This window comes from Salpingoeca rosetta (genome assembly GCF_000188695.1).
Source record: "Salpingoeca rosetta unplaced genomic scaffold supercont1.10, whole genome shotgun sequence".
Lineage (NCBI taxonomy): Eukaryota > Choanoflagellata > Craspedida > Salpingoecidae > Salpingoeca > Salpingoeca rosetta.
In genome coordinates this window covers 471,895-496,267 of record NW_004754924.1, presented here as the reverse complement: position 1 = coordinate 496,267, position 24,373 = coordinate 471,895, and the positions used below count along the sequence as shown (strand labels likewise).

At 57.9% G+C, this 24,373-nt stretch overlaps 5 protein-coding genes across 5 annotated transcripts; 1 reads left to right on the top strand and 4 right to left on the bottom strand.

Moving 5' to 3' along the window:
• Positions 1-247: 247 nt before the first annotated feature.
• PTSG_04403 (uncharacterized protein) lies at positions 248-1,925 on the bottom strand (the record flags this gene model as incomplete). Its single annotated transcript, XM_004994438.1, has 6 exons — positions 248-344; positions 496-617; positions 850-1,031; positions 1,347-1,418; positions 1,539-1,607; positions 1,862-1,925. The coding sequence occupies 6 exons, from the start codon at positions 1,923-1,925 to the stop codon at positions 248-250; spliced, it is 606 nt and encodes a 201-aa protein (XP_004994495.1).
• A 344-nt stretch (positions 1,926-2,269) lies between these two features.
• PTSG_04402 (molybdenum cofactor synthesis domain-containing protein) lies at positions 2,270-6,148 on the top strand. The gene is made up of 7 exons (XM_004994437.1): positions 2,270-3,457; positions 3,659-3,823; positions 4,060-4,161; positions 4,379-4,575; positions 4,801-5,135; positions 5,408-5,581; positions 5,774-6,148. The coding sequence occupies exons 1-7, from the start codon at positions 2,414-2,416 to the stop codon at positions 5,923-5,925; spliced, it is 2,169 nt and encodes a 722-aa protein (XP_004994494.1). The 5' UTR covers positions 2,270-2,413; the 3' UTR covers positions 5,926-6,148.
• On the bottom strand, positions 6,086-10,023 carry PTSG_04401 (uncharacterized protein). The gene is made up of 10 exons (XM_004994436.1): positions 9,863-10,023; positions 9,316-9,645; positions 9,126-9,193; positions 8,892-8,971; positions 8,576-8,730; positions 8,235-8,352; positions 7,934-8,037; positions 7,636-7,730; positions 7,293-7,423; positions 6,086-7,110 (listed from the first exon to the last, which is right to left on the bottom strand). The coding sequence occupies exons 1-10, from the start codon at positions 9,968-9,970 to the stop codon at positions 6,509-6,511; spliced, it is 1,791 nt and encodes a 596-aa protein (XP_004994493.1). The 5' UTR covers positions 9,971-10,023; the 3' UTR covers positions 6,086-6,508.
• Positions 10,024-10,580: 557 nt separating this feature from the next.
• Positions 10,581-14,199, bottom strand: PTSG_04400 (uncharacterized protein). Its single transcript, XM_004994435.1, has 2 exons — positions 13,659-14,199; positions 10,581-13,299 (listed from the first exon to the last, which is right to left on the bottom strand). Exons 1-2 carry the CDS (start codon positions 14,165-14,167, stop codon positions 10,617-10,619), a joined length of 3,192 nt encoding a protein of 1,063 aa, XP_004994492.1. The 5' UTR covers positions 14,168-14,199; the 3' UTR covers positions 10,581-10,616.
• A 32-nt stretch (positions 14,200-14,231) lies between these two features.
• PTSG_04399 (uncharacterized protein) lies at positions 14,232-24,369 on the bottom strand. Its single transcript, XM_004994434.1, has 16 exons — positions 24,252-24,369; positions 23,611-24,014; positions 23,312-23,380; positions 19,148-23,140; positions 18,731-18,862; positions 18,215-18,503; positions 17,855-17,923; positions 17,461-17,575; positions 17,033-17,235; positions 16,513-16,748; positions 16,171-16,302; positions 15,803-15,859; positions 15,472-15,678; positions 15,031-15,126; positions 14,752-14,803; positions 14,232-14,579 (listed from the first exon to the last, which is right to left on the bottom strand). Exons 1-16 carry the CDS (start codon positions 24,313-24,315, stop codon positions 14,389-14,391), a joined length of 6,309 nt encoding a protein of 2,102 aa, XP_004994491.1. The 5' UTR covers positions 24,316-24,369; the 3' UTR covers positions 14,232-14,388.
• Between the last annotated feature and the right edge of the window lie 4 nt (positions 24,370-24,373).

Below are 24,373 nucleotides of genomic sequence, written 5' to 3'. Positions count from 1 at the left end.
TGGTGCAATGCTTCAGTCGTCATGCAGTAGGTAGGCGCAATGTGGCAAGAAAGGGGACAGAAGGCGAGAACACACAAGGAGGGGGGCAAAAGGAACAGAGCGAAACAAAACAACAATCACAATGCCTCGTATGCGAGGACGTGTACGTGTGTGTGTGTGTGTGTGTGTGTGTGTGTGTGTGTGTGTGTGTGTGTGTGTGTGTGTGTGTGTGTGTGTGTGTGTTTGTGTTTGTGTTTGTGGTACGCTGCTACGAGCAAGCGGCACATCTTGAGTCGTCCTTTGGCGGCTCTGGGAACGGCTCGGGATCGTCAAATTCTGTTGGCTTGATGTGGTCCACCAGCGTTCTGTTCACGGATGGGGTACCTTGTCAGGGGATGCGAACGTAAAGCAAAGCCTCCCAGAGAGACGCACAACTACGAACACACACATATACACACATACACACGCACACACACACACGCATACACAGGTGCACTGCCGTTGCGAGGGTCTTACGCCATGGCCTTGTCGATGTTGGTGTTATCCTTTGCTGAGGTCTTGAACCAGGCAACAAAGTTGTATCGCTCCTTCATCTCCTCAATCTCTGCATCCGAGACTTCGTGGGGTTTCAAATCGCACTGCGAGAACACAAGTGCGCGGCGCGCAGAGGCAGACAACAACAGATGGCACACGAAACGAAGAGAACGCAAGAGGTTACAAAGAACGTGGAAGAACAACATGTGACGGTCAACACAAGACAGCCACACACAAACACACACCCACGCACATACAAACACAAACACACACCCACGCACACCCACGCACACCCATGCACACCACGCACACGCATTGACAAGCACGCGCGCACACCTTGTTTGCCAGCAAGATTGCTGGTACAGGCCCTGTTTCTGACGTGTTCACCTTGGCCTCAACCTCGTCCATCCACTTCTTCACATTCTCAAAGGTTTGCCTTGCTGTGAGGTCAAACACAGTGACACACGCAGACGCGTGACGGAAGTACACTCGGGTCAAGCTGGAGAACTGGTCTTGTCCTGTCCCATAATCGCACACACACACGCGCGCGCGCGCGCATATGCAATCAGTCGTGGAGCAAGATGTGAGTGGATGACGCCCGTGATCATGGCGTGTCGCACATGTCACTCACACACACACGCAGCTCACACACTCACGCACACGCACACACACACACACACACACATACGCACACGCAGACGCACACACTCACACATACGCAAGCATACGCACACGCTCGCAGCCGCACACAAACACACACACGCACACAAACATACGCACACACACACACACGCTCGCACACACTCGCAGCTCACGCACACAGGTTGCCTTACCTGCGATGTCCCACAGCTGCAAGTACACGTCTTGCTTCCCTTTTCGCTCCACCAGCTTCAGCGCAAAGTCCACTGCAACAACAAATCCACGTACACACGATACAGAAATCATGAGCCACTGCAAGGCACACAAGCTCCAAGCTGTGGGGGGAGCATCCACATGCAACAATGGCACACAGGAGTGCCACGAACCGCCGAGTGTCTTCTTGTATCCTTCGTCGAAAGTGCCGAGAGCGTAGCGGCTAATGATCGATGTCTTGCCTGCGCACAACAACCAAGGATCCAAACACGTGAGTCAGCCAGCGAAGACAACGCGGTTTGTGTCTGTGTGTCTGTGTGTATGTGTGTCTGTGTGTGAGTGTAAGTGTGTGTCTGTGTGTCTGTGTGTCTGTGTGTCTGTGTGTCTGTCTGTCTGTCTGTGTGTGTGTCTGCGTGTCTGTGTGTATGTGTGTCTGTGTGTCTGTGTGTCTGTGTGTCTGTGTGTCTGTGTCTGTCTGTGTCTGTGTGGAACGTACCGACGGCGCCGTCGCCGATGACAATGACCTTGTATGGACCATCAGGCTCCAGGTCGTCCGCCATGACGATGGTGTGTGGTGCTTGATGCTGTGTGGATAGAGCAGCGATGCAGACGGATGCGGACGGGTGGTCTCTCCCCTGTTGCAGCGACCAACGGGCAAGCAAGCAAGCAAGCAATCGATCGAGCGAATGAGTGAGCCAGCAAGCTATCGAGCAAGCGAGCCAGCAAGCGAGCCAGCAAGCCAGCCAGCAAGCAAGCCAGCCAGCAAGCACAGAAGCATGTGCTCTGCGTCGGCATCTGTACCTTGACTGCGAGAATAACTGCGAGCGGCTGTTGCTTCCTGGGTGAGCGGCTGCCTTTGCTTGCTGTGGTATTGGGTGTGTGTCACCGTTTTTTCGTTTGTTGCGTTGGTGCTCCTCCTCCAGAAATCATACGACAGCAGCAAGCAAGAAGCAAGACGACACAGGCGACGAAGGACGACACAGGAGCAAGCACACTGAACCAACCAAGCAACACAAGGCAGTGCATCTTCGAGCTCCGCTCGCTCGTAATGGCGTTGAGGGTGTGCGTGGTGACGGTGAGCGACCGGTGCTCGCGTGGGGAGGCGACGGACACCGCTGGCAAGGCCCTGGCAGGGCTGGTGAAGGACCACTTTGGCGCTGAGGCCGTGCGCGTGGAGCGGCTGTGTGTCCCAGATGAGGTGGCGGCCATCCAACAAGCCGTGGCGCAAGCTGCTCTGGCATCGCCAATCACGCAGGAGGGCAACAATCCCAAGACAGACAACAACGACGCCAGCGCTGCAAGCGATGGTGCGCAGAGTGTGAACGACACGAACACCGGTGGTGGTGAAGATGCAGTCAGCAGGCTGGTCATCACTGCAGGTGGCACTGGATGCAGCCCAAGGGACGTGACACCTGAGGCGGTGGCACCATTGCTCACCCGGCCACTGCCTGGTCTGAACCATTTGCTCAGCACTCGGTCACTGGAGGCGACGCCCATGGCGGCCTTGTCGCGGTTCACCTGCGGCGTCACGTCCACTGGTGCCCTTGTGCTGACGTTTCCGGGAAGCGAGAAGGCATGCCGAGAGTGCTTCACGTTTGTTCAGCCTGTGCTGGACCACGCCCTGGACAGCATCGCTGACCACCGCAGTCACACAGAGGCCGTGCACAAGTCCATGCAGCAGGGAGGTGCCCGCCACGGCCACCACGGCCACACACACAGCCACACACACAGCCACACACACAGCCACCACGGCTGCCCGCACAAGAAACACGGTGGTCACCACAAGCATGGCCACCACTCCCACAAACACCACCACGCTCACCAGCACCATGCTCACGACAACCAGCACGACCCGAACCATGAGCACGGGACAAGTGGTGGCAGGACAGTCGCTGACCGCGACCGAAAGTCGCCATGGCCAATGCTCAAGGTGGAGGAAGCGCACGCCAAGATCCGCGCATTTGGCCGCAGTCAGCTGCAGCACTTCAAGTCACGCGTCGAGACAGTGCCCATCCAGAACTGCCTTGGCCGTATCCTTGCACAGGATGTCACCGCCTCTGAGCCACACCCGCGATTCCCAGCTTCCATCAAGGTGTGTGTCTGTCTGTATGTCTGTCTGTGGGTCTGCGCCTGTGTCTGTCTATGTGTCGGTGTCTGTGTCTGTGTCTTTGTCTGTGGGTCTGTGTGTGTGTGTCTGTGGGTCTGTGTATGTGTGTGTGTGTGCAAGCTCGGGTGTGCTGCAGTGATGCCACGAGGATGGAGCGCTTACAACTCACTGCCCGATGTTGTACAGGACGGGTACGCCGTGTGCGTGGGCGACTGCCCCGGCGTGGTGAAGGTGGACGGCCCCATCACTGCCGGCGACACGACAGCTGAGGCGTCACAGCTCCGTCGCGGCCATGCAATTCGCGTCACCACGGGCGCCCCTGTTCCCAAGGGAACGCAGGCGGTCATCCAGGCAAGCTGCATCGTGCCTCTGTGCGAAATGTGTGTCCTTCTGTCTGTGTATGTGTGTGTATCTGTGTGTGTGTGTGTGTGTGTGCGTGCGTGCGCGCGCGTCACCTTTGACTGCGCGCGCTTGACGTGCACACACCTTTGCCTGTGCGCGTTTTGTGTGTTGGTGTCGCCACCAGCTTACAGAGTCGCTGACACCCACCCTTCCCTCCGCCCACATGTTCCGTTCACACATGCCAGGTGGAGGACACGGAGCTTGTGGAGAGGACCGAGGACGGGAGCGAAGAAGCCGCCATTCGTGTCCTCACAGCCGTCACACAAGGACAGGACATTCGCCCCGTGGTGAGAATGCTGTCTGCCTGGATGCACCTCTCTGCCTGTGCCTCTGTTCCGCTGTGTGTCTGTGTCTGTGCTGCTTTCCGTATGTGCCTCTCCGTCTGTGGACCTGCCGCTGCCTGTCTGTCTTCTGTGTGTCTGCCTGCATCTTTGCTGCTCCGCGGGTGCTGTTGCTGTTGCCACCTCCCTCTGTGTCCTCACCCCCACATGCACCACGGTTCAGGGCTTTGACATCGCCGCGGGTGAGGTGGTGCTGCGGGCGGGCGATACCATTGGCCCTGCAGAGCTGGGTTTGCTCGCCACCGTTGGATGTATGTCTGTCAGCGTGAATGCCACACCAGTAGTTGGTATCATCTCCACGGGTGACGAGGTTGTCGATGCAACGACGCCAAGCCTCCAGTACGGCCAAGTCAGAGACAGGTAGGCGCTGCGGGTGTGCCTCTCTGTGTCTGTGTCTGTGTGTGTGCTGTGTGTGTGTGTGTGTGTGTGTGTGTGTGTGTGTCAGTGTCTGTGCTGTGTGTCTGTGCTGTGTGTCTGTGTGTGTGTTTGTCTGAGCCACGCATGCACTTGATTAAATTGCGCGTTAATCTGATATTCACACGTACTCCTCGCCTCCGTTTGCTCCCCTCCCCTTTGCGAATGCAGCAACCGTACAATGCTTGAGGCAGCGTTATCTCGTGCTGGCGTGAGCGTCAAGGACTTTGGGATTGTCAAAGACACAGAAACAGCCCTGCGCAGCACGTTGGCGACAATGACGCGTGAGTGTGACGTCATCATCACATCAGGGGGCGTGTCCATGGGCGAAAAGGATCTCATCAAGGGAACCATTGCGGACCTTGGTGGCGCCATCCACTTTGGGCGCGTGTTCATGCGGCCTGGCAAGCCCACCACCTTTGCCACGCTTCCACGCGCAGCTGCCGCCAGCAGCGACCGCAAACAGGACGGCGACGATCATCACGTCGCATTCTTTGGTCTTCCAGGTGTGTCGGTTGTCTGATTGTATTTGTGGTACTTGTGGTTGCATGTGGGTGCTTGCATGTGTGTGTGCGTGTGCGTGATGACATGTGTGCTTGCATGTGTGTGTGCGTGTGCGTGATGACGTGTGTGCGCTTGCCTCAGCCTGCATGCTTTCCTCACTCCCTGCGCTTGCCTTGTCCTGCACCTCCTCCTTCTTCTTCTTTTCTCCTCACCTTTGTCCCTCTCCTACTCGTTTGTTGTCATCTTGCGTCGTCCTGCCTATGTTGTTCCCAAGGCAACCCCGTCTCGTGTCTCGTTGCATTCAACCTCTTTGCCGTCCCACTCGTACGTCTGCTCGCCGGCGACCCCTCCCCGGACCACACCACCGTCAACGTTCGAACGAGCGCCGCCCTACACTTCGACGCCCGCCCTGAGTTTCATCGCGCCACCCTGTCATACACCGCTCCAGGTTCGCCCTTTCATGTCTGCGTGCATGTGGGTGGGTGTGGGTGTCTGTGTCTGTCTGTGTGCTGTGTGGCTCTGCTTCACCACGTGTGATTCACTGTTCTCACGCCTGTGCTGCACCTGCCAACCACCACCCACAACAACAACAACAATAACGACAACAACAACAACAACCCAACCCCCTTCAATGGTGAAGATGGTGTTGCTGTTGCCACGTCGACCGGGTCGCAGTGCAGCAGTCGGCTCCTGAGCATGCGCTCTGCCCAGTGTCTCCTCGCACTTCCGCCCGCAACAGACGCCACAACCGTCATCAGCAAGGGCGAGCTTGTTCCCGCGATTCTGCTGTAGTGGCTGACAGCATTGTGCAGCCACTGCTGCTACTGGTAGTGTTGTGAAACATGTGTGTGGGTGGGTGGGTGTGTCTGTTTGTGTGGGGGGGGGGTGGCTGTCACATCGGATGTCATCAGCACAAGCAGCTTTTCATGCAAATGACAAACAGTTGCTTGAGTGTTCCGGGGCAGTGATTGTACTCAAGGGTGTTGGATAACCCAACATAAACGAAGCATCACCATCACACGAGAAGGGATCAGCACGAATGAAGGGTCAACAGAGACACCACGCACACACACACACACACACACACACACACACACACACGCATGACGTCCACAGACAAAGCCAAGCCTGAAAATCTCATATCGCACACATGACAGTACACCCAGCATCCAACCACGAACGCGCACAGTCACCGACGCGTGGCGTGGTGTGACATGACATACATAAGCAAGCACACAAGCAACCAATTGACACATACAAAAGAAAGCACGCAAGAAAGCAGCACATCCATGCAAGCAAAGCAAGTGTGAAGCAGCATGGAAACAACATCATGGAGAAAGAAACAAAGCGTCAGCCCCCGTGCAACTTTGTGTGCTCAGGCAATGGGGGCGTAGGCAGCACGCTGGCGGTTGCGCCTGTACGTGATGACGACACCCACGGCGGCAACAATGGCGCACGCAGCACCAACGGCACCGACAGGGGCAACCCACGAAGGCAGGCCGCGTTGGGTGGCGGCAGGTGCCGCGTCGCGTGCAGCAGCAAGGTCAGCCGTGCCAACAACGAGGCGTGCGTTGACAAAGCCAGACGTAAGCGTGGACGCAGCGGAGGTGATGGTGTCACGGACAGCCATGGCCTTGAGGATGGTTGCATACGACCACGTGAGGTCTGTGGCGCTGGCCTCGGCGCCCGTGTTCTTGTCGAGCTGCTCGGGCTGGTGCAGGTCGTTGTTGATGGTGTGTGCACGGATGCGGTTCAGCACACCGTCACCGCTCAGCACGAGGGCGCGGGCGAGCCCGGCTGGCGTGTCCATGTCCAGGTTCTCTGCAGCGACAGCAGCTGGGTTGAGCTGTGCGGCAATGGCCTTGAAGTGCTCCGTGGCTTCTGCAGTCGGCATGCGGCGCGTGGCGGCGGTGCTGTTGGCAGCGCGATAGAGGACCTCAGCCAGACACCCGCTCGTCAGGACCCATGGGTTGCCGCCTGCCGTGTACACACGCGCATGGAAAGTGCATGATGCATGAATGTGAGGGGGGGGGCACCAGAGATGCGGAAAATCAAAGATGGTGGCGTGCTGGCAAGGTGACGACCAAACACCGTCACACCAACACACATACCAACACGCAACCAGCAAAGAGGAGGCCAAGGCATGCAGCCGCACGCACCTGCGTACTGATCGCCGCTGTAACGGCCGTAGAGGATGCCGGGAACGCCGGCAGCGTCGTCCTTCTGGTTGATGGGGAACGACGAGGAGAAGAGCGAGTTGAGGGTGGAGATGGTGCCTGCAACCTCGGCACTGCCACGTGAACCAAACAAAAAAAAGGTAGTGGAGAGGGTGAGAGGATGTGGTTGTCGAGAGAAGAAGTGGGAGGGGGTGGAGGGTATGTGAGGAGGAGAACGCAGATGGGGGGGGCTGGCAGAGCAACGAAGGATTGGAGGGATCGACAAGTAAAGCAGGCGCGATGCGTGATGGCGCAGTGTGCAAGTTCACACTCGTGCGTAACACACCTGTTGGGGGCGAACACGCCATCGTTCAGGTTGCCATCGTTGAATGCGCAGATGACCGCAGCATCCTGCTGCCTGTTGTCCGCCTCAAACACAAACTGCACGTGCGTGCGGTTTGCGGCGGTAACGTCAGTGCCAGGTAAGAACAAACCATGTGTGAGTAAGCAGCGATTTGTGTGCAACCACATGCGAGCACGTCCGGTGCACAGGGTGAAGGTGCATTCAGCTCGAATGTTGAGACGCAAACAGAGCGGCACGACAACACGATGAAACGACAAGACACACACACACATACACACACCTGCCCGTTGTAGTGGCGCTGGAGGGTGGGGCTCAGGCTGGCGAGCACGCGGCCGTACGCCTGGCTGGACTGCGAGTCGCCCATGGCCTGGGCAAAGGCAACGCCTGGTGTGGGGAGGGGGGTCGGGATTTGGGATTCGGGGTGAGTGTTGTGCGATAGAGCTAGTTGGTGGTTTTCGTGGTGATACGAAAGCAAGCATGCGTATGCACACACGCACCCACATATGCACGGAAAACCGCAACAACGCACCCACAAACACGACACATCTCGCGCGCGCAAGCAGAGTTGTGTGTGTGTGTACCGTTTGTGAGGGCCTTGCGCATGGTGTAGCGGTTCCAGAAGAAGTCGTTGGACTGGACTTCCTCCCACAGGTCGCAGGAGTTCTGCTCCCAATTGTTGGCGATCCAGTCAAGGTCGTGCTGGTTGTGGCGGTCGTGGTGGTAGTTTGGAGATAAGGACGCGTACATGAGAAGTTTGGCTGGTTGGTTGGCGAGTTGTACATTGCCTTGTTTGTGTGTTGAGAGCCGGTGTATATGTGTACACGGAGGGGGGGGGCAGCAGCAGTCACAGACATGTGCGGCCATGGTGGCAGGCTGTGGAAGCAGTGAGTAACGTGAACATTGCCCGTCAGCTGGTGCTCACCTTGATGGCGCCGCCGTAGTACGAGGATGAGTCGCCGGTCCACAGGTACTGCATCACAAAGTCCTTCTGGCCACGCTGGATCAGGTCGTTGGCATATGCGATGAGGGTGATGGCGCGGAGCCCAGGGGCATCCGTCTGCGGACGGCACCAGCCGCCTGTGTCATCGTGTTGACAGGGAGAAGGGTGAGGCGGCATCAGTGGGCAGTGTGTATGAGTGCAGTGTGTATTTGATGGGCAATGTGTAGGCGGTGTGTGCAGGCGAGGGCACTGGGTGACAGGGTAGCAACGCATGCCTCGTGTTTCGTGCATTCCATACCGGTGTATGGTGTGCCAGATGGCAGCTCAAACTTGGGCTCGATGCGCACGTCGATGTTGTTGGGGTCAGACTCAGCGTGGCTGCAGTTCGATGTGGGGGGGGGAAGGGGGCACGTGCGCAAGTGAACAAGCAGGCGTGAGTTGTCGATGTGTGTTTGCGTGTGTGTGAGAAGAGGGGCCATAAAGCATTGCTCGTGTGCAGGAGGTGGGGACGATCGTGTGCAGCGGAACGCACCGAGCAACAACCCATTTCGTGTAATGCTGCATCTGCGTGTCGTAGTCGCTGGCAGAAGAGGATGTGATCTGCATGGATATGTTGACAGGGCTCAATTAGCACAGGTTTTACAATTGGGTTGCGCGTGCTCGCCCTCGCAACTCACACTTACATATAGCACACTTGACACAAGGTGAGGGAGAGGGCTGACCTGGAAGGCATGCATGGTGAGCGCACCATCGCGGGCCCAGTGATAGTAGTAGCTGCCGCCTGGCGTGTTGGGGTCTGGGCTGGCGACGACACCGCCGGAGCCTTGGATGTCGATGTTCTTCAGGAAGTAGCCGCGCATCTTCTCAACCTCGGACTTGGAGAACGGGGCCTGGCCTGGTGGTGGTGGTGGAGGTGGTGGCGGAGGTGGTGGCGGTGGTGGGCCCGAGCCCTTGTAGAAGCACCATGGGGTGGATGAACCTTGTCCATCTGGCTGCCAGCAGCAGCCCTTGGCCTCGCATTGTTGCTGGTTGATGCCCATGTACCCACAGTCCTGCATGCGCGTTGCGTGTGTGTGTGTGTGTGTGTGTGTGTGTGTGCGCGCGTTGCGTGTGTGTGTGTGTGTGTGTGTGTGTGTGTGTGTGTGCGTGTGTGAAGAACAGAACTCATCTCCAATCACCTTCAACCAAACGTGTAGCACAAGATAACACGCCAGCCGCGGGTACAGTGGCAACAAGCACATGACTGCGTTGGTGTTGTGTACGACATACCTTCTTGCTTGGATCGGGGACCTGGCAGGTGTCAGCGGCACACTGGGCCGTCAACACCCCGAGAACAACAGCAACAACAGTGGTCGCCAGCAGCACAGCGCGAGCCATCTTGGGTGGTGTTTTGGAGACGAGAATGTTGGAGAGTGGCGAATAAATTGGAGGGGCGGCCAGAAAAGACCTGCCGCGCAATTCAAACGACGGCGTTTGTTGTCGTTGTTGTTGTTGTTGTTGTTTAAGTTGTTGTTGTTGTTGTTGTTGTTGTTGTTGTGTCCCCCCCCCCCCCCCCACCCCCCCTCAATGTAAATTGACTGCTCCCGGGGCCGTGCAATCCCCATGCTCCTTCAGTGAAAAACAAAGTACACACTCGCGTTCAGTGCAAAGTGTGGTGGGCCAGAGCACACACACACACACACACACACACACACACACACACACACACACACACACACACACACACACACACACACACACACACAACTGTGCCGTCTTCATGCAAACGTGAAGCATCCACCCAGAACAACAGTTGAGGACCAAACGTCACTGCACTTTAATTTGCTCAACAGCAGCCGGGCAGATTTGTTTTTGTTTTTTCCCTTCCTCCCATCTGCTTCGTCCAGGGTCGCATGGATGCAATGGAACACACAAGTACTCATATGTGACTCGTTCAGCTGCGACTTCAAAAACACACCAATACAAACCCTAAGACAGCAACCATCAAAGTAGTAGACATTTATTTATCGACACACGCGCGCATTCACTGACAGTGGACATGGGAGCAGTACACAGCACGAAGCGCAGGCCACATCTCCGCATCTGCTTGTACAAGAAGTGCTTCGGGGATGCCCAGTACAATGGGATCCGAACACGATAACGTGCCAACATCATCAACCAGCGCAACAACTGGAAGGGCTTGTCGGTGCTGGTGTTGTTGCTGGTGCTGCAGTCCTTTCACCACACCACCGCGACCTTCATCGCTCCCACCACCACTAACACCACCAGTACTACCACTGCCGTGTACGCGCGCAATGACGTTGCCGACCGCCCACATGGCGACGGGTGCAGCACGAGACAGCAGCGCGGGGCCTGTGGCAGAGGATGAAGGAGATGGCGGGACGTCAAGGAGGCGACAGCGGATGCAGTCAAGCGCTGCCGCCCACGCAGCACCCGTGATACCACGCGGGTACATGTCTGACAGGTGTGCGATGAGGGGCGAAAGGTCTCCCAGCACTGCCTGGTCCTCAGCACGGGACTGCGCCACCATGGCATCAACGACCTTGCCACCACCACCACTCTCACCGCCCTGGTGCAGTACATCACCAACATCAACGCCGCCTGCCTTCAGTTTGGGCTTCTTCAGCACCTGCTCGCAATCATCACCACCACCATCATCACCATCACCACCATTATTATGCTCCTCCTCCTCCTCCTCCTCCTCCTCCTCATCATCATCATCATCATCATCATCATCATCATCATCATCATCATCATCATCATCATCATCATCATCATCATCGACGTCGTCGTCGTCTGTGCGGCCACGACGGCGCACGTGCTGCGCGATGCACGGGCGAAAGGGGTCCAGAACCGCCGCCACATCTGGGGAGGAGAGCTTGGCGAGGAGCACGAGGGCAAATGCGTAGTCTGGCTCCAATCCTTCAATGTTGGCCAACAGCAGTGCTGCGCCATCAGAGAGTGATGTCAGCACATCCAGTGTAAGCACAGTTGCCGTCGCCACCACACGTTCACCACCACCGATGTCATTGCCACTGCTGCTGCCAGTGGCGTTGCTGGCAACGCCCCCATCATGCACAGCATGCGGCTCATCATCCACACGCTCAAACAGCATGTGCCCATCCAGGCCCTGTTGCTGCACCAGCTGCACCCGCTGGCACTGTCGTTGCTGCTGTTGCTGTTCCATCGCTGCACATCCGCGAACAATCAGCTCTCGCTCGAGTGTCGTGCGCATGTACACAAGCGCAGCATCCATCAGTCGCGTCTGCCCCTGGAGGAAGCGTTGTACCATCTGCAGCTGTCGCCGCAATGCCCGCACACCCTTGCCCGTCTGCACAGCACCCACACCACCACCATCACCATCAGCGCCATCAGCACCATCATCACCATCACCATGACCATCACCGTCAACACCAGCATTGCCATCACACATGGCCAGCAAGGCGTTGCATTCGCGCAGCAGCTGCGTGTGGTGTGCGAGTTTGGAAGTCAGCATGGTCCTTGCCTGCAAGCACACGGCTCTTGCCCGCATCACAGTCACGCCATCGAGGGGAAGGAGAGGCGCACGTGCACGTGTTGAAGAGTCACTTGCAGTGACTGCAACGCCCTCAACGTGGACGCATGCCTCCGCACCTCCAACGACATCATCACCAATAGCAGCGGCGATAACACTGCAGGCAGCATCCACCACACTGGTGGCCACAGGGTCACGCGCAACACTGCGCGGTGCCCGTGCGTGCACTTGTGGTGCCAGCGGAAAGGGTGTGCTGTGCATGACGATGGAGAGTGCCTGCAGCAGCTTTGTCACGTCGGCCAAGATGGAGGCCGCGTGAATGGAGAGCCGCAGGCCGCGTGGCGTTATCGTGCCCAGCGCGGCAAAGGCAGACGACAGATCAGCAGCAGCAGCACAGGCACTGTCTATCCCAGCGGCAGCGTCGTGAGCGGGCGCGCTTGCGTCCATCGCGTCACGGTTCGTGTCACCAACACCAACACCATCTTCTTGGTGATCAGCATCACCGTCGGCAACATCGACATCGTCATCAGCAGCGACGAGCTGTTGCTGCAGGGATGCAGGCAAGCCCAGCATGACATGCATGTCGTCGTGCTTGTTGTTCGGCAGAGCAAACCCGTACGCAAGCATGAGCTCTTCATTTCCTTTGCCGCCATAGTTGTTGAAGACAGGCTCGCCTGGCGCCACGGCCTCTCGTGTGATGAGCCGCACGTGCGTGCCCGTGTTGCGCCACGTGACATCTGCCTGCGGGTCATGATCAAAGAGGTCGAGCAGCGGCAGCAAGCACGGCGTGTGCGCCAGCACAGGAAACGGTGCCACCGTCACCACACTCTTTGATGTGCGCGTGCTGCTCTGTTCGTCGCTGGCGGATGTTGGTGTGTCGCCATCCACGATGCCGAGATGCAGGAGATGAATGACTGTGTCCGGCTGCGACACGCGTCCAGAGAGCGCACGGGAAGAGATGGTCTCCGCAGCCCACACGTATGCGTCAAGGGTGAACGCAGCTGCGTGCTGCGGCCACTTGTGCTGAAGCCAACGGCAGATCGTAGCGGCGGTGCGCGCGGTGGCATTGCGACGGTCAATGGTGGCGTGGTGCAGGTTTGTTCCGCGCAGGAGATGCAGCGCTCGTTCATCAAACGTCATTGTGGTCAAGTTGTGCTTTGGCAGTGAGCTCAGGTACCCATGCCACTTACTCCTGCGATGCAAACACGCGCGCACACCATGCAAGTGCGTGAACGTCGCGTGTGCATGTGTATGTGTATGTGTGGGGTGCAGAGGCGTGAGGTTGGTTGGTTGGTTGCTCCACGAGAAGATCAGCGCACAGACACACAGACACAGATGCGCAGATGTACACGTACACGGACGGACAGACAGAGAAACAGACAGGCAGGCAGACACAGACAGGCACAGACACACAGACACACACACACACAGACACACAGACGCACACACACACACACACACACACACACACACACACACACACACACACAAACACACGGACATACACACGCACAGACACACAGACACACAGACACACACAGACACACTCACGTTGGGTTGGAGGCGTGAAAGACGATGGCCGTGGCAAGGGCGATGGTACCGATATCATGGCTGTCGTTGTCGGTATCCAAATCGCGTGGCAGGTCTTCCACGAGCGCATGAATGACGGCGCAGGGACATGTGCATGCCGCCGACTGCTTCGCGCCAATGTCCTGCGATGGCGGCGTTGGGCTGGCTGCGAGAGCACACGGCTCCAAGTGCGTCTGAAGCACGTTGTGCAGGGACATGACGGCGTCCTGCGGCACTGTCACCAACACGATGCCATGTTCGTCAGCATCATCATCATCATCATCGCCGTCGCCCGTTCTTCTCACCAGTGCCTCCACAGCTTCCACGTGCACTTGTTCGCCCTCTTGCTTGTCTTCATCGTCGCCGCTTGCGCTCCGACACAGCCGCAGCCCTTTCACCAGCGAGCACCCAAGCACATCCGCCCACGCAGGCTGCCGGGCTGGCTCCATGTGGCATGTGGCACGTGGTGTTGGGTTGGTGTGTTGGTGCATGTGCTTTGCTTTGCTTGTGCTTTGCGTTTTGCACATCATCAAAAGGTCGGCATGTCACGTCGTGTTGCAGCATTCACATTCATTCATTGAGGGGGCTGACTACAACACAGTTGCACTTGCTGGAGAACGAGGCAACGGCTGCTGGGAGTAACGAGTGGCACCACTGAAACGCACATATACACATACACACATACACACATACACACGTGCCCATCCACACATCACACGTGCGAGGCTGGCTCCTGCTGCTCACCATCCACGTTCAAGTTCTTCACGCCATTGCCATTGCCAGCACCATCACCAGCACCACTGCTGTCCGCGCGGCTGTGCCCTGTGCTCCCTGCTCCCACGCTCAGGGAGTGCATGGCTGGCAGCGAGATGTTCGTCGACCGGAACTCAGCAGAGTCCATGCCTTTGGGCAGGTGGTGGTGGTGGTGGTGAGTGAGTGAGTGAGTGAGTGAGTGAGTGAGTGTGTGTGTGAGTGAGTGAGTGAGTGAGTGAGTGAGTGAGTGAGTGAGTGAGTGAGTCTGGTTTCTTGTGGGAATGCATGACGCTTGGTCTGAGACAGCACAAAGAATGCGTACCGAGGCCAAGGTCCACAAGCTCCGGGTCAAGGTTCAAATGCGTTACGCAGATCTGCACACAGCAACATCAATCAAGGGTTGACGGAAGAGACATGAATGCACGCAGGACTGCAACTTGTATCACCACAGACAGATAGACAAACACACACACACACACACAGACACACACACACAGACACACACACAGATACACACACAGATACACGCACACAGACACAGACACAAACACATACACACTGACACACAGACACACACACACAAGCAGGGGGCGGCACGCACGCTGCGGAGGTGGATGCGGAGATCGTCCTGTGACCAGAGAATGTGGCGCAGGGCAGGGTGGTCCTCGGCCTCACGCATCACGTCCAGGTTGCTCTCCTGACGCATACGATGTGTGCACGGCAGCGGTGTTGGTAGTGGTGGTAGGGACGAGAGATGTGCACGATGCAGGGGGAAATTCCAAGGGGAGGGGGGCATCAATCAATCAATCACAGGCGACAACAGCAACAAAACCCCACACAGGCGGGCGGACGAAGAGATACACCCACACGACAATCATTGAACACACTCAAACAAAGACATACACGTGCACATGCACAAACACAAACACAAAACGTACATAAACATACAAACACAGACAGACAGACAGACACACAAACACACGCACAGAGACACACGCACAGAGACACACACAGACACACACACATGCCACCGCGTGCAGACCTGCTTGCGGAAGAAGAGGCGGGCCATCATGTCACGGCCTGGGAGGCGTTTGGCGAAATTGCGGTAGCGTGCGCTGAGGATGCTGGCACACTTCTCGTAGCATTGGTCCCTGTTGCTGAACTGCGCAAAGCCTTCGTCGAGGGCAAGGTCAAACTTGGTGTTGAGGAAGCACACGGGCGCGCTCGAGTGCTGCAACAACAGCGCCATCTGTGCACGGATGATCGCACGCGTGTGAGCAAGGGAGAGCCAATTGTTTGAGTAATCACGATCACACGCAAGTGCTTCCGCCCGCCCACATGCACACATGTACGCCACACAACACGCAACGCACCTGTTCAAAGCCAGTGTTCCAATCTCGGAAGCCATCCGTGGCCGGGAGTGCAACAACCTGTGCAGCAGTGCCAAGCGAGGGAGAGTGAATTGTTGGGGGGGGGGGGGTAAGACAAGGCGTTGGAGGAGCGACCAATAAAGACACAGAGGGGAGAGCAGGGAAATGGTCAACCGAGACCACCACAGGCAAACAGACACATCAACGCATGGTGATACAGACAGACAGACAGACAGACAGACAGACAGACAGACAGACACACACACATACACACACAAACACACACACACACACACACACACACACACACACACACACACACACACACACACACGCGCGCGCGCGCGCGCGCGCGAATTCCTGTCACCCACAATGTATTGTGCAAGGCGGAGAAGGGATGGGAGATACATGTCGACGGCACGACGGAAGACGTAGTGACTATCCTGCGCCTGCGTAGTGTTGATGAACTTGTCAAACTGGCCCTGACGCGCGCGCTCGTTGAGCTGAAATGTACCATGCAGATCGCGTGACAGCGGCAGACTTGTGTGAGGTGGGCAGTCAAAGAAGAACACACACTCAGAAGCAGGCGCGCACAGACACAGGCACAGGTATACCAAAGGACAGACAGACACACAGACAGACACACACAAACAGACACACACACACAAACAGACACAAACGCAGATACGCAGTCCCCCCCCCCCCACACACACCTGATGATGGTCTCTCTCCAGGGCTTCGTTGCGGCCAAAGCAGTCGACAATGAAGGCGCCACACGTGCCGAGCGGAAACGCATCAAAGACTTTGGTGCTGCCTGAGTAGTGGTAGATCTGCGCCTCAAAGCCAAGTTGCTTGAGGATGGTGGACTTGCCAGCCTGCTGCGGACCAACAACAGCAATGATGGGCAGCTTTGTCAGGCTCAGGCTCAGCGGACGGCGGATGCCAGTCACTGCACACACGAGGGTGTTGTGGTTTACGTTGTTGTTGTTGTTGTTGTTGTTGTTGTTGTTGTTGTTGTTGTTGTTGTTGTTGTTGTTGTTGTTGTTGTTGTTGTTGTGGTGGTGGTGGTGGTTGCAGGTGAGCGAGCGTATGTTGATTGTGACGGAGGCGTTGGCAAAGGGGTCGTTGGTGGGGGAAGATCACGGATGGACTTGCAACGCCACAACCAACAATCACAACCACAACAAGCAGACACGACCACAACCAGGAGTAATACAGCAATGACTAACGCACCGCCACGAATCCACTGGCAAATGGTGTTGTAGCTGAAGGAGTTGTCCATGTACGCCTTGCACTTGCTGTTGGACCGCTGGGCCGGTAGGATCCCGGCTTCAGGAAGTTTCTTCCGGAAGGACTCGCACACGCGGCGGCAGCCCTCAGACTTGAAGTTTCCAAGGTCATTTTGTGGATCAAGGGCGAACAACAGGCCTTCGTAGCTGCTCACATGACACCAAAACGACAAAAGAAGGAAAAGAGGGGAAGGGAGCAGGGGGTGATGGTGTGTGTGTGTGTGTGTGTGTGTGTCAGTGGTCAGTTCTGAGTTAGGGCGATTTGTACATCAAGCAGTGTGACATACACACACACACACATACACACGCACGCATGCACACGCACACACACAGTCCTCTCCCCTCTCCTCCAGTGCAGGTCTTCCAACGCACTCGATATATTTCTCGTCGACGCCGTGTGCGCGCTGCTTCGGTTTGTCGACGTCGCTGATCGTCATCGCCTCCAGCAGCTCCTCAGCCACATCCTCCGGCTTTCGCACGCGGTTGTCTGGCGTATGGCAGGGCGTGTTGTGTGTGTGTGAGTGAGTGAGTGAGTGAGTGAGTGAGTGAGTGAGTGAGTGAGTGAGTGAGTGAGTGAGTGAGTGAGTGAGTGAGTGAGTGAGTGAGTGAGTGAGTGAGTGAGTGAGTGAGTGAGTGTGTGTGTGTGTGAGTGAGTGAGTGTGTGTGTGAGTGAGTGAGTGAGTGAGTGAGTGAGTGAGTGAGTGTCTATGTGCCTGCGTCCATGTGCACGTGTGCGTAATCTTGCGCGTCTGTATCCACAATTCACCTTCTGTATCCGGAAGGAAGCGGCTCAGGAGCGTCAGTTTTGTCGTCAGCGGACCAAGCTCACGCTCGCCTGCACCCAGGAAGGCGGCAGAGAGATGGGAGGGGAAAAGTGTGAGAGCAGATGATGGTACTGCTTCGCGGGAACTTGGACAGGCAAGAACACACACACACACACACACACACACACACACACACACACACACACACACACACACACACACGACACACACACACACACACACACACACACACACGCACGCAGACTGAGCAAACACAATAGCAACAAACGCAACCCCCCCCCCCCAATGCAAAGCAACACGCTGATTCCTCATACAAACAAACAAACAACACCACAAATTACCAATGTCGCTGATGGCGGCGAAGCGGCGGCGGCGTTTGCGAAAGTGCAGTCGAGCAGCACACTTCTTTGCAAACCCTGTTTTGGAGGAGGGGAGCGCCATCTGCGTGCCGTGGCGAGCGCCCACGTGGTACGCAGGCATCTCCTCCTCTGCCTCCGATGGCATGAGGCCAGCCATCACGCGCACGACGGAGAGGAAGGCGTTGGTGGGCCACTCGGCGAGCGCAGTGAGCATCGTGTCCGTGTTCCTGCTGCCGCCACGCCGCGTCTCGTGCAGAATAATGCGCCCATCCTGATGCGCGGCGAGGGAGCACACAAACAAAGTGGTATCAAGGTCAGTCCAAATCAATGCAAACACACCAATATCCAACAAACACAAGGACACAAGGACACAAGTAAATAAGTAAATAAGAACACAAGTACACGAGTACAAAGTACACACACACACACACACACACACACACACACACACACACACACACACACACACACACACACACACACAAGACAGGCACGCACGAAGAAAGTGCTGAAGAGGTCCACGAGGTCCTCCATTTCATAGAGAAGATTCATCATGTGCGGCTCGTTCGTCTTGAGGGTCCGGTCATCCACCTCCTTCATCTTCTCAATCGCACTCATCAGAGACGCGCGCTTGTGTCGCAACGTCGCACGCAGCATACAGCAAACGGAAACGAGGTGAGGACCGGAAAACAAAAGAGCACATTTCCAGTTGACACGCCCAATCACATGCAAACGCAAGAGTCAAACACCACACACACAACTACCCAACACAAACACACACACACATGCACAAACATACACCTACCCCAAACACACACACACAACCCAACACGAACACACAAACACACACACCCGCACACCCACACACCCACGCACCCCCCAACCACACACCCACACACACACACACACACACACCTTGTCTGCGCCGGCATCAAAGGCGTAGCTGCCAAGTTCGCCAAAGAGATACTCCATAGGGGGCTGCATCTCATCCTCAGACCCGCGCGGGGCCGGCAGGAGAATGTTGTCCACGTGGTCTGGCCACGCCGTTGCAAGCAGACTGTGCAGCAGTTCGCACTGCTTCGCGCTGAGATAGAGGTTCTTCAGCTTGACACGGTTGACGTCCTTGTACTGTTCACGAAGCGTGATGCTGTCTGGGGTGGCGTTCTGGTGCTGCACGGACACGCGATATGTGCTGGCGACGATGCGCCAGTACTCGCGTGCGCGGTTCTGCAGCTCCCAGCGCCGCCGCAGCACGTGGTGCGTCTCGTGCCCGCTCGACACGCCCTGGCCACTCAGTTCTGTCTCATCGTCCACAAGCGCCTTCGTCGTGTCCCAGTGCTCCCAGCGGTACAGGATGCTGAGCAGCGAGTTGTAGGAGCGCGCTTCATCAATGAACATGGCGTCGTGCTCAATGACCTCCTCCACGCGCGTCCAGAAGTCGTTCCACTCGCTTGCGCCGACCCGAGCAAGCATGCCGCCATCGCCACCACCTCCGGTGTCTTTGCTCTTCTTGCTCTTGTTCGTCGTCTGCTTCTTCTCCTCACCACCGCCGCCGCCACTACCATTACCATCACCACTGCCCTGTGTTGCGGCCGTAGCGTTCGTGTTTGCGGTGGCCTGCGCGTCGCGTTCCTTCTCCTTCTCTTTCGCCTCCGTCTCGGCAACAAGCCGTTTGTGGCGCAGGTGGGCCTGGCGCAGTAGTACCATGCGCAGAAACAGCATGCGTGCAAGTTCGTCCGAGGGTTTCAGGTAGAAGAACTCCGACAGCTTCACCTTCTCTGAGTTGGACGTCAGCTCGTCGGCGGTGATGGGGATGACCTGCACGCTGAACACGGACGTGATGCGGAGGTCAACGACCTTGTCCGTGAGCTTGCAGGCAACGGACGCGCCAAACGCCTGAATGCCTAGGATGGAGCTGGCCTGGCTGCTGTAGTTGAGCTCCATATCAATGTCTAGTTGTGACTCATCGCGATACACATCCACAAGGACAATGTCGCCCTCGCTGTCCTTGTCTGCCTGTCCTTCCTGCTGCTGCTTCTGGTGCTGCGTTCCCGCTGTTGATGATTGCTTCGTCAGCACTTTTGCACCGGGCAGTGTCCCTGCGGACCGGGAGGAGCGATTCTGCTGCGGCGATTGGTGGGAGTGTTGGGCGGACTGCTGGGCCACCTGTCCATCGCCACCGCCCACCATGGACTCGCGGGCATTGCCATCGTCGTCAGCGCCAAACTCACGGAAACAGATGACGTGCTGCGCACCGCTGCCGCTGTCACCGTGGTCGTAACCGCCACCACCGCCACCACCGCCATCGCTGCCCTTCTTGCGGTGGTGGTTGTGGCGGTCTTGCATGGACACGCCATCGTGCTCGCCACCGCCACCGTTGCCGCTGCCAGAACCGACGCCGCTGCTGCCCGTGGCGTCCCCTTGCTGCTGGTGCTGTGCCGCGTGCTCGCTGTGCCGGCCGTGGTGGTCGCGTCTTGTGCCGTGCTGCGGCGTCAGCACATCAATGCGGCGGATGTGCGAGAGGTTCCACCCGTACAGGCACAGGTGCAGCGTGCGGTCCTTGAGGTGCACGACCTTCTTCGTGATCTCCACGTCCAGGCCTGGTCGCGGTCGCCATGACTCATCAGCAGCGTCTGTTCCGGCCCCGCTCGTCACGCTTGCACTTCGTGGTGGTGGCGCCAGTGCGCTGGTTGTCGCCGTCGTCGCCTCTGTGGCTGTGGTGGCTGCACCTGGTGTGTTCTCGCTGCCGTCACCACCACCGTCTTCCTGCTTCTTGCCAGTGGCGGTAGCGGTGGCGGTGGCAGCAGCAGCTGCTGGGCCGTTGCCTGCAAGCAAGCGCGTCTTGCCGGCTGTGGGTGGTGTTGGGGTCATGGCTTGGCGCAGCTGCACCTCGTTGCCAATGTGCTCGGCGTACGTGGCGATGCTGTGGTACTGCAGACTAGAACAGATTTTCAGGTACATGTCAATGTCCTTCTTGCGGGAGAAGATGCGGGTGATCTTGGTGCTGACGCTGCTGCCTGTTCGCGCCCAAATGCTTTCCAGCTTGGCTGGGGTGCCCAGCTGCAAGACCCCGTCCCCGCTACTGTCCTCCTCATCCAGGATCCACACGCTGACGCCCATCAGCCCAGCTTTGACCGTGTTTGTAACCTCGCGCAGCGTCTGCTGGTGCACATGCACGGGCTCACGATACCGCCGCACATCAAGCTCATCCAGGTACTCCTGCACGTCCCACTGGGCAGCGACGGCGCGGTGTTGGCACAGCACCCTGTGCAGTTTGCGCTGGGAGCTCTCACGCCGCGCCACCGCGCACGCAATGTACGGCACGCGGTCTTGCGTGCTGTACACCTGGTGCACGTGCGCCCGCGCCCACAGCATCCAGTCTGTGCGCAGCGTCTTGCGGCGCGTCGGCAGTGGGGGTGCCCCAAACGTGACGCAATACAAGCCCTGTGCCAGTTTCAGATGCTCCGGCAGCTCGCCAGCACGCGCTTCTTCGCTGCCATGCTCGTCATCACCACCGCCATTTGCTGACGATGTTGTCGTGGCGGTGGACCCTGTTGTCGTCCCTGCACCGCCACTGGTGTTGCCGGTTGCTGCTGAACCTGTTCCTGTTGTCGATCCATCTGTCCCAGCAGCTGTTGTGGCGCCATCACGCTGGCCCGCCACCGCGCTGTAGCGCTGCGAGCTGCGGTTTGAGGTGCGGTTTGAGTCGCGGCGCCGGGCCGCACCAGTCAAAGGCGCTGTTGGTGATGATGATGACGACAGCCCTGCAGTCGTGGACGTGGGCACGCCCTGCGCGTCGTCATCGTGCTCGTCCCCCTGCTGCCGCTTGCCTGCAAACATGCCGCCAAACAGGCCCAGCGACGTCTTGGCAGTCACGCTCGCCACGTACTCGGGCGACGGCTCAAGGGCATCCAGCACGCGCTCGGTGAAGATGCGTGCCATGAGCCCGCCATAGCTGTGCCCAGTCACCACCACCTGCACCTGCGCACCAAGCAGCTTGAGCACAAAGTCTACACTGACAAGGGACGCGCGCTGGCGCAGGGCGTGCTCGCTCACGTCCTGGCCCAGCGGCGGGGAGAGGAAGGTGATGATGAAGCGTTCGGCGCCAATGTATGGGTCACGAAGCTCCGCGCCAGCGGGTGTCACCTTGTACCGGTATGCATCGCGCATGCACAGCATCACGGGCAGGCCCTGCGCGTCCTCCACGTGCATGGAGACGCTGCTGACACGTGCGCCGAGCGTTGGCGCTGCCGACGACGACGATAATGACGATGATGCTCCCGTGGCCGTGCTGGCAGTGCTCGTGCCCGTGCCCGTACCGCTGCCTGTTGTGCCTGTGTGGGTGGCGGATGAAGCAGATGTGCTGTCGTGCTGCCCAGAGTAGCTGCTTGTGCTGTCGAGGGCATGGCGCGTTCGCCCCTTTCGACCGCCGCTGCCACCGCGTGATGAGGAGGAGTGGGCGCCACCACCAACATACGCGCTGGTGTCCAGCTCCAGACCCGTCCCGTTGCTGCTGAGCACGGCTGGTAGGGACTGCACGAGCTCAAACCCGCGGTTGAACCACTGGCGATATGTCTTGCCGCGCGTAATCTCTTCGCGCTTCTCCGGGCCATAGAAGCCCAGGTTGCAGCACACGGCACAGCGGTGCAGCAGCCGCAGCAGCTGGGAAGTCTCGCCGGGGGTGAGGTGTGCCATGTCCATATGCGACGTGCCGTCAAAGTAGTCGGGCATGGTGGGGTCGTGCTTTGGGCGCGGGTTTGCGCGCGTCTTTGCGTTGTCTTGCTCCTCCTCCTCATCAGTGCCCCCAAGTGCCTGGTTGATCCACGTCTCTAGCTGGATGGCGTCACGCTGCACCTTGAGCGCCGTCGAGTACGCAGACGGCTCTTGCTCGTGTACCGCAAACGCGCCCTGGTTGAGAGTGAGTGAGTGTGTGAGTGAGTGTGTGAGTGAGTGAGTGAATGTGTGGAGTGAGTGAGTGAGTGAGTGGATGGAGTGCGTATGAGCGGAGTGTTTGCAACGCAGCGGTGACAACAACAGGACGCAGTGCACTACTGTTGAGCCACTGGGGCGAGCGCGCACTTTGTGGAATCTGCCGGCGAGCACGCGTTTTGTTTCAAAGTCGAGTCGCTCCAGCTTCAAGTGACCGCCCTGTGAGGGTGTGTGTGTGTGGGGGGGGGGGAGGGGATGGTGGGACAAAGTGCGTGTTGTGTTGATGTGTGAGCACTGGCGCCTGGTGTGGTGTTTGCTGCACATGCGAATACCTAAACGCGAACACATACACACACACATGCACACACATGCACACTCCACACACACACTCCACACACACACACACACGCACACACACTCCACACACACGCACGCGCATATTGACGCACGGTGCTTTGGAGGTCTGAGGTGGCTTGCTCGAGGGACGATGAGTGGATGGAGGATTCGTTGCGGCCCATGTTCATGAAGCAGCCGAGGCCGTGCGGCTTGCCCTTGCCAAAGTAGCCGGCGTAGGTGGAGCGGTTGTGGTTGTTGTACCGGTAGAGGCCAAGGCCACAGAACTGGCCGTGCCGCCACTCGCCGCTGTAGGCGTCCAGGGTGCCAAGAAACAGGCAGCGGCCAAACCCGTGTGGTCGATCCTGGTCGTCTCGCTCGCCCCAATACAGCACCTGGTCCTCCGCAGCAGGCGTTTTGTTTCCTGCGAGCTTGGCCTGGGCTTCATCGTACTTGAGCTGCGCCGTGGTCAGCTGCAGCGGCTCCTCCGCCACCCATGGCTCCAGTCGCTTCACCACCTCTGTGCCACATCGGCAGTGAAACACACAAAAAGGTACGCACCGCGCGGAGGCGTGTGCATGCAGAGCAAACGTTTGGGTATGAGTGGTCACGTCAGGGTATGAACATGCACAGACAACCACAAAGACATCGAGACATAGACAAACAGAGAGAGACACACAGACACAGAAACGCACACACACATACACATAAACAGCACTGACACACGAACCCACACAGAGACAGAAACACCACTGACCTCCTTCCTTGAACGTCATGGGCGTGTCTTCGCCCGAGCCACAGCAGCCAACATCATCAGCCATTGTTGTTGTTGGTTGGTTGGAGCACGACAGGAGGCAGGAGTGTGTGCACGATTGGATT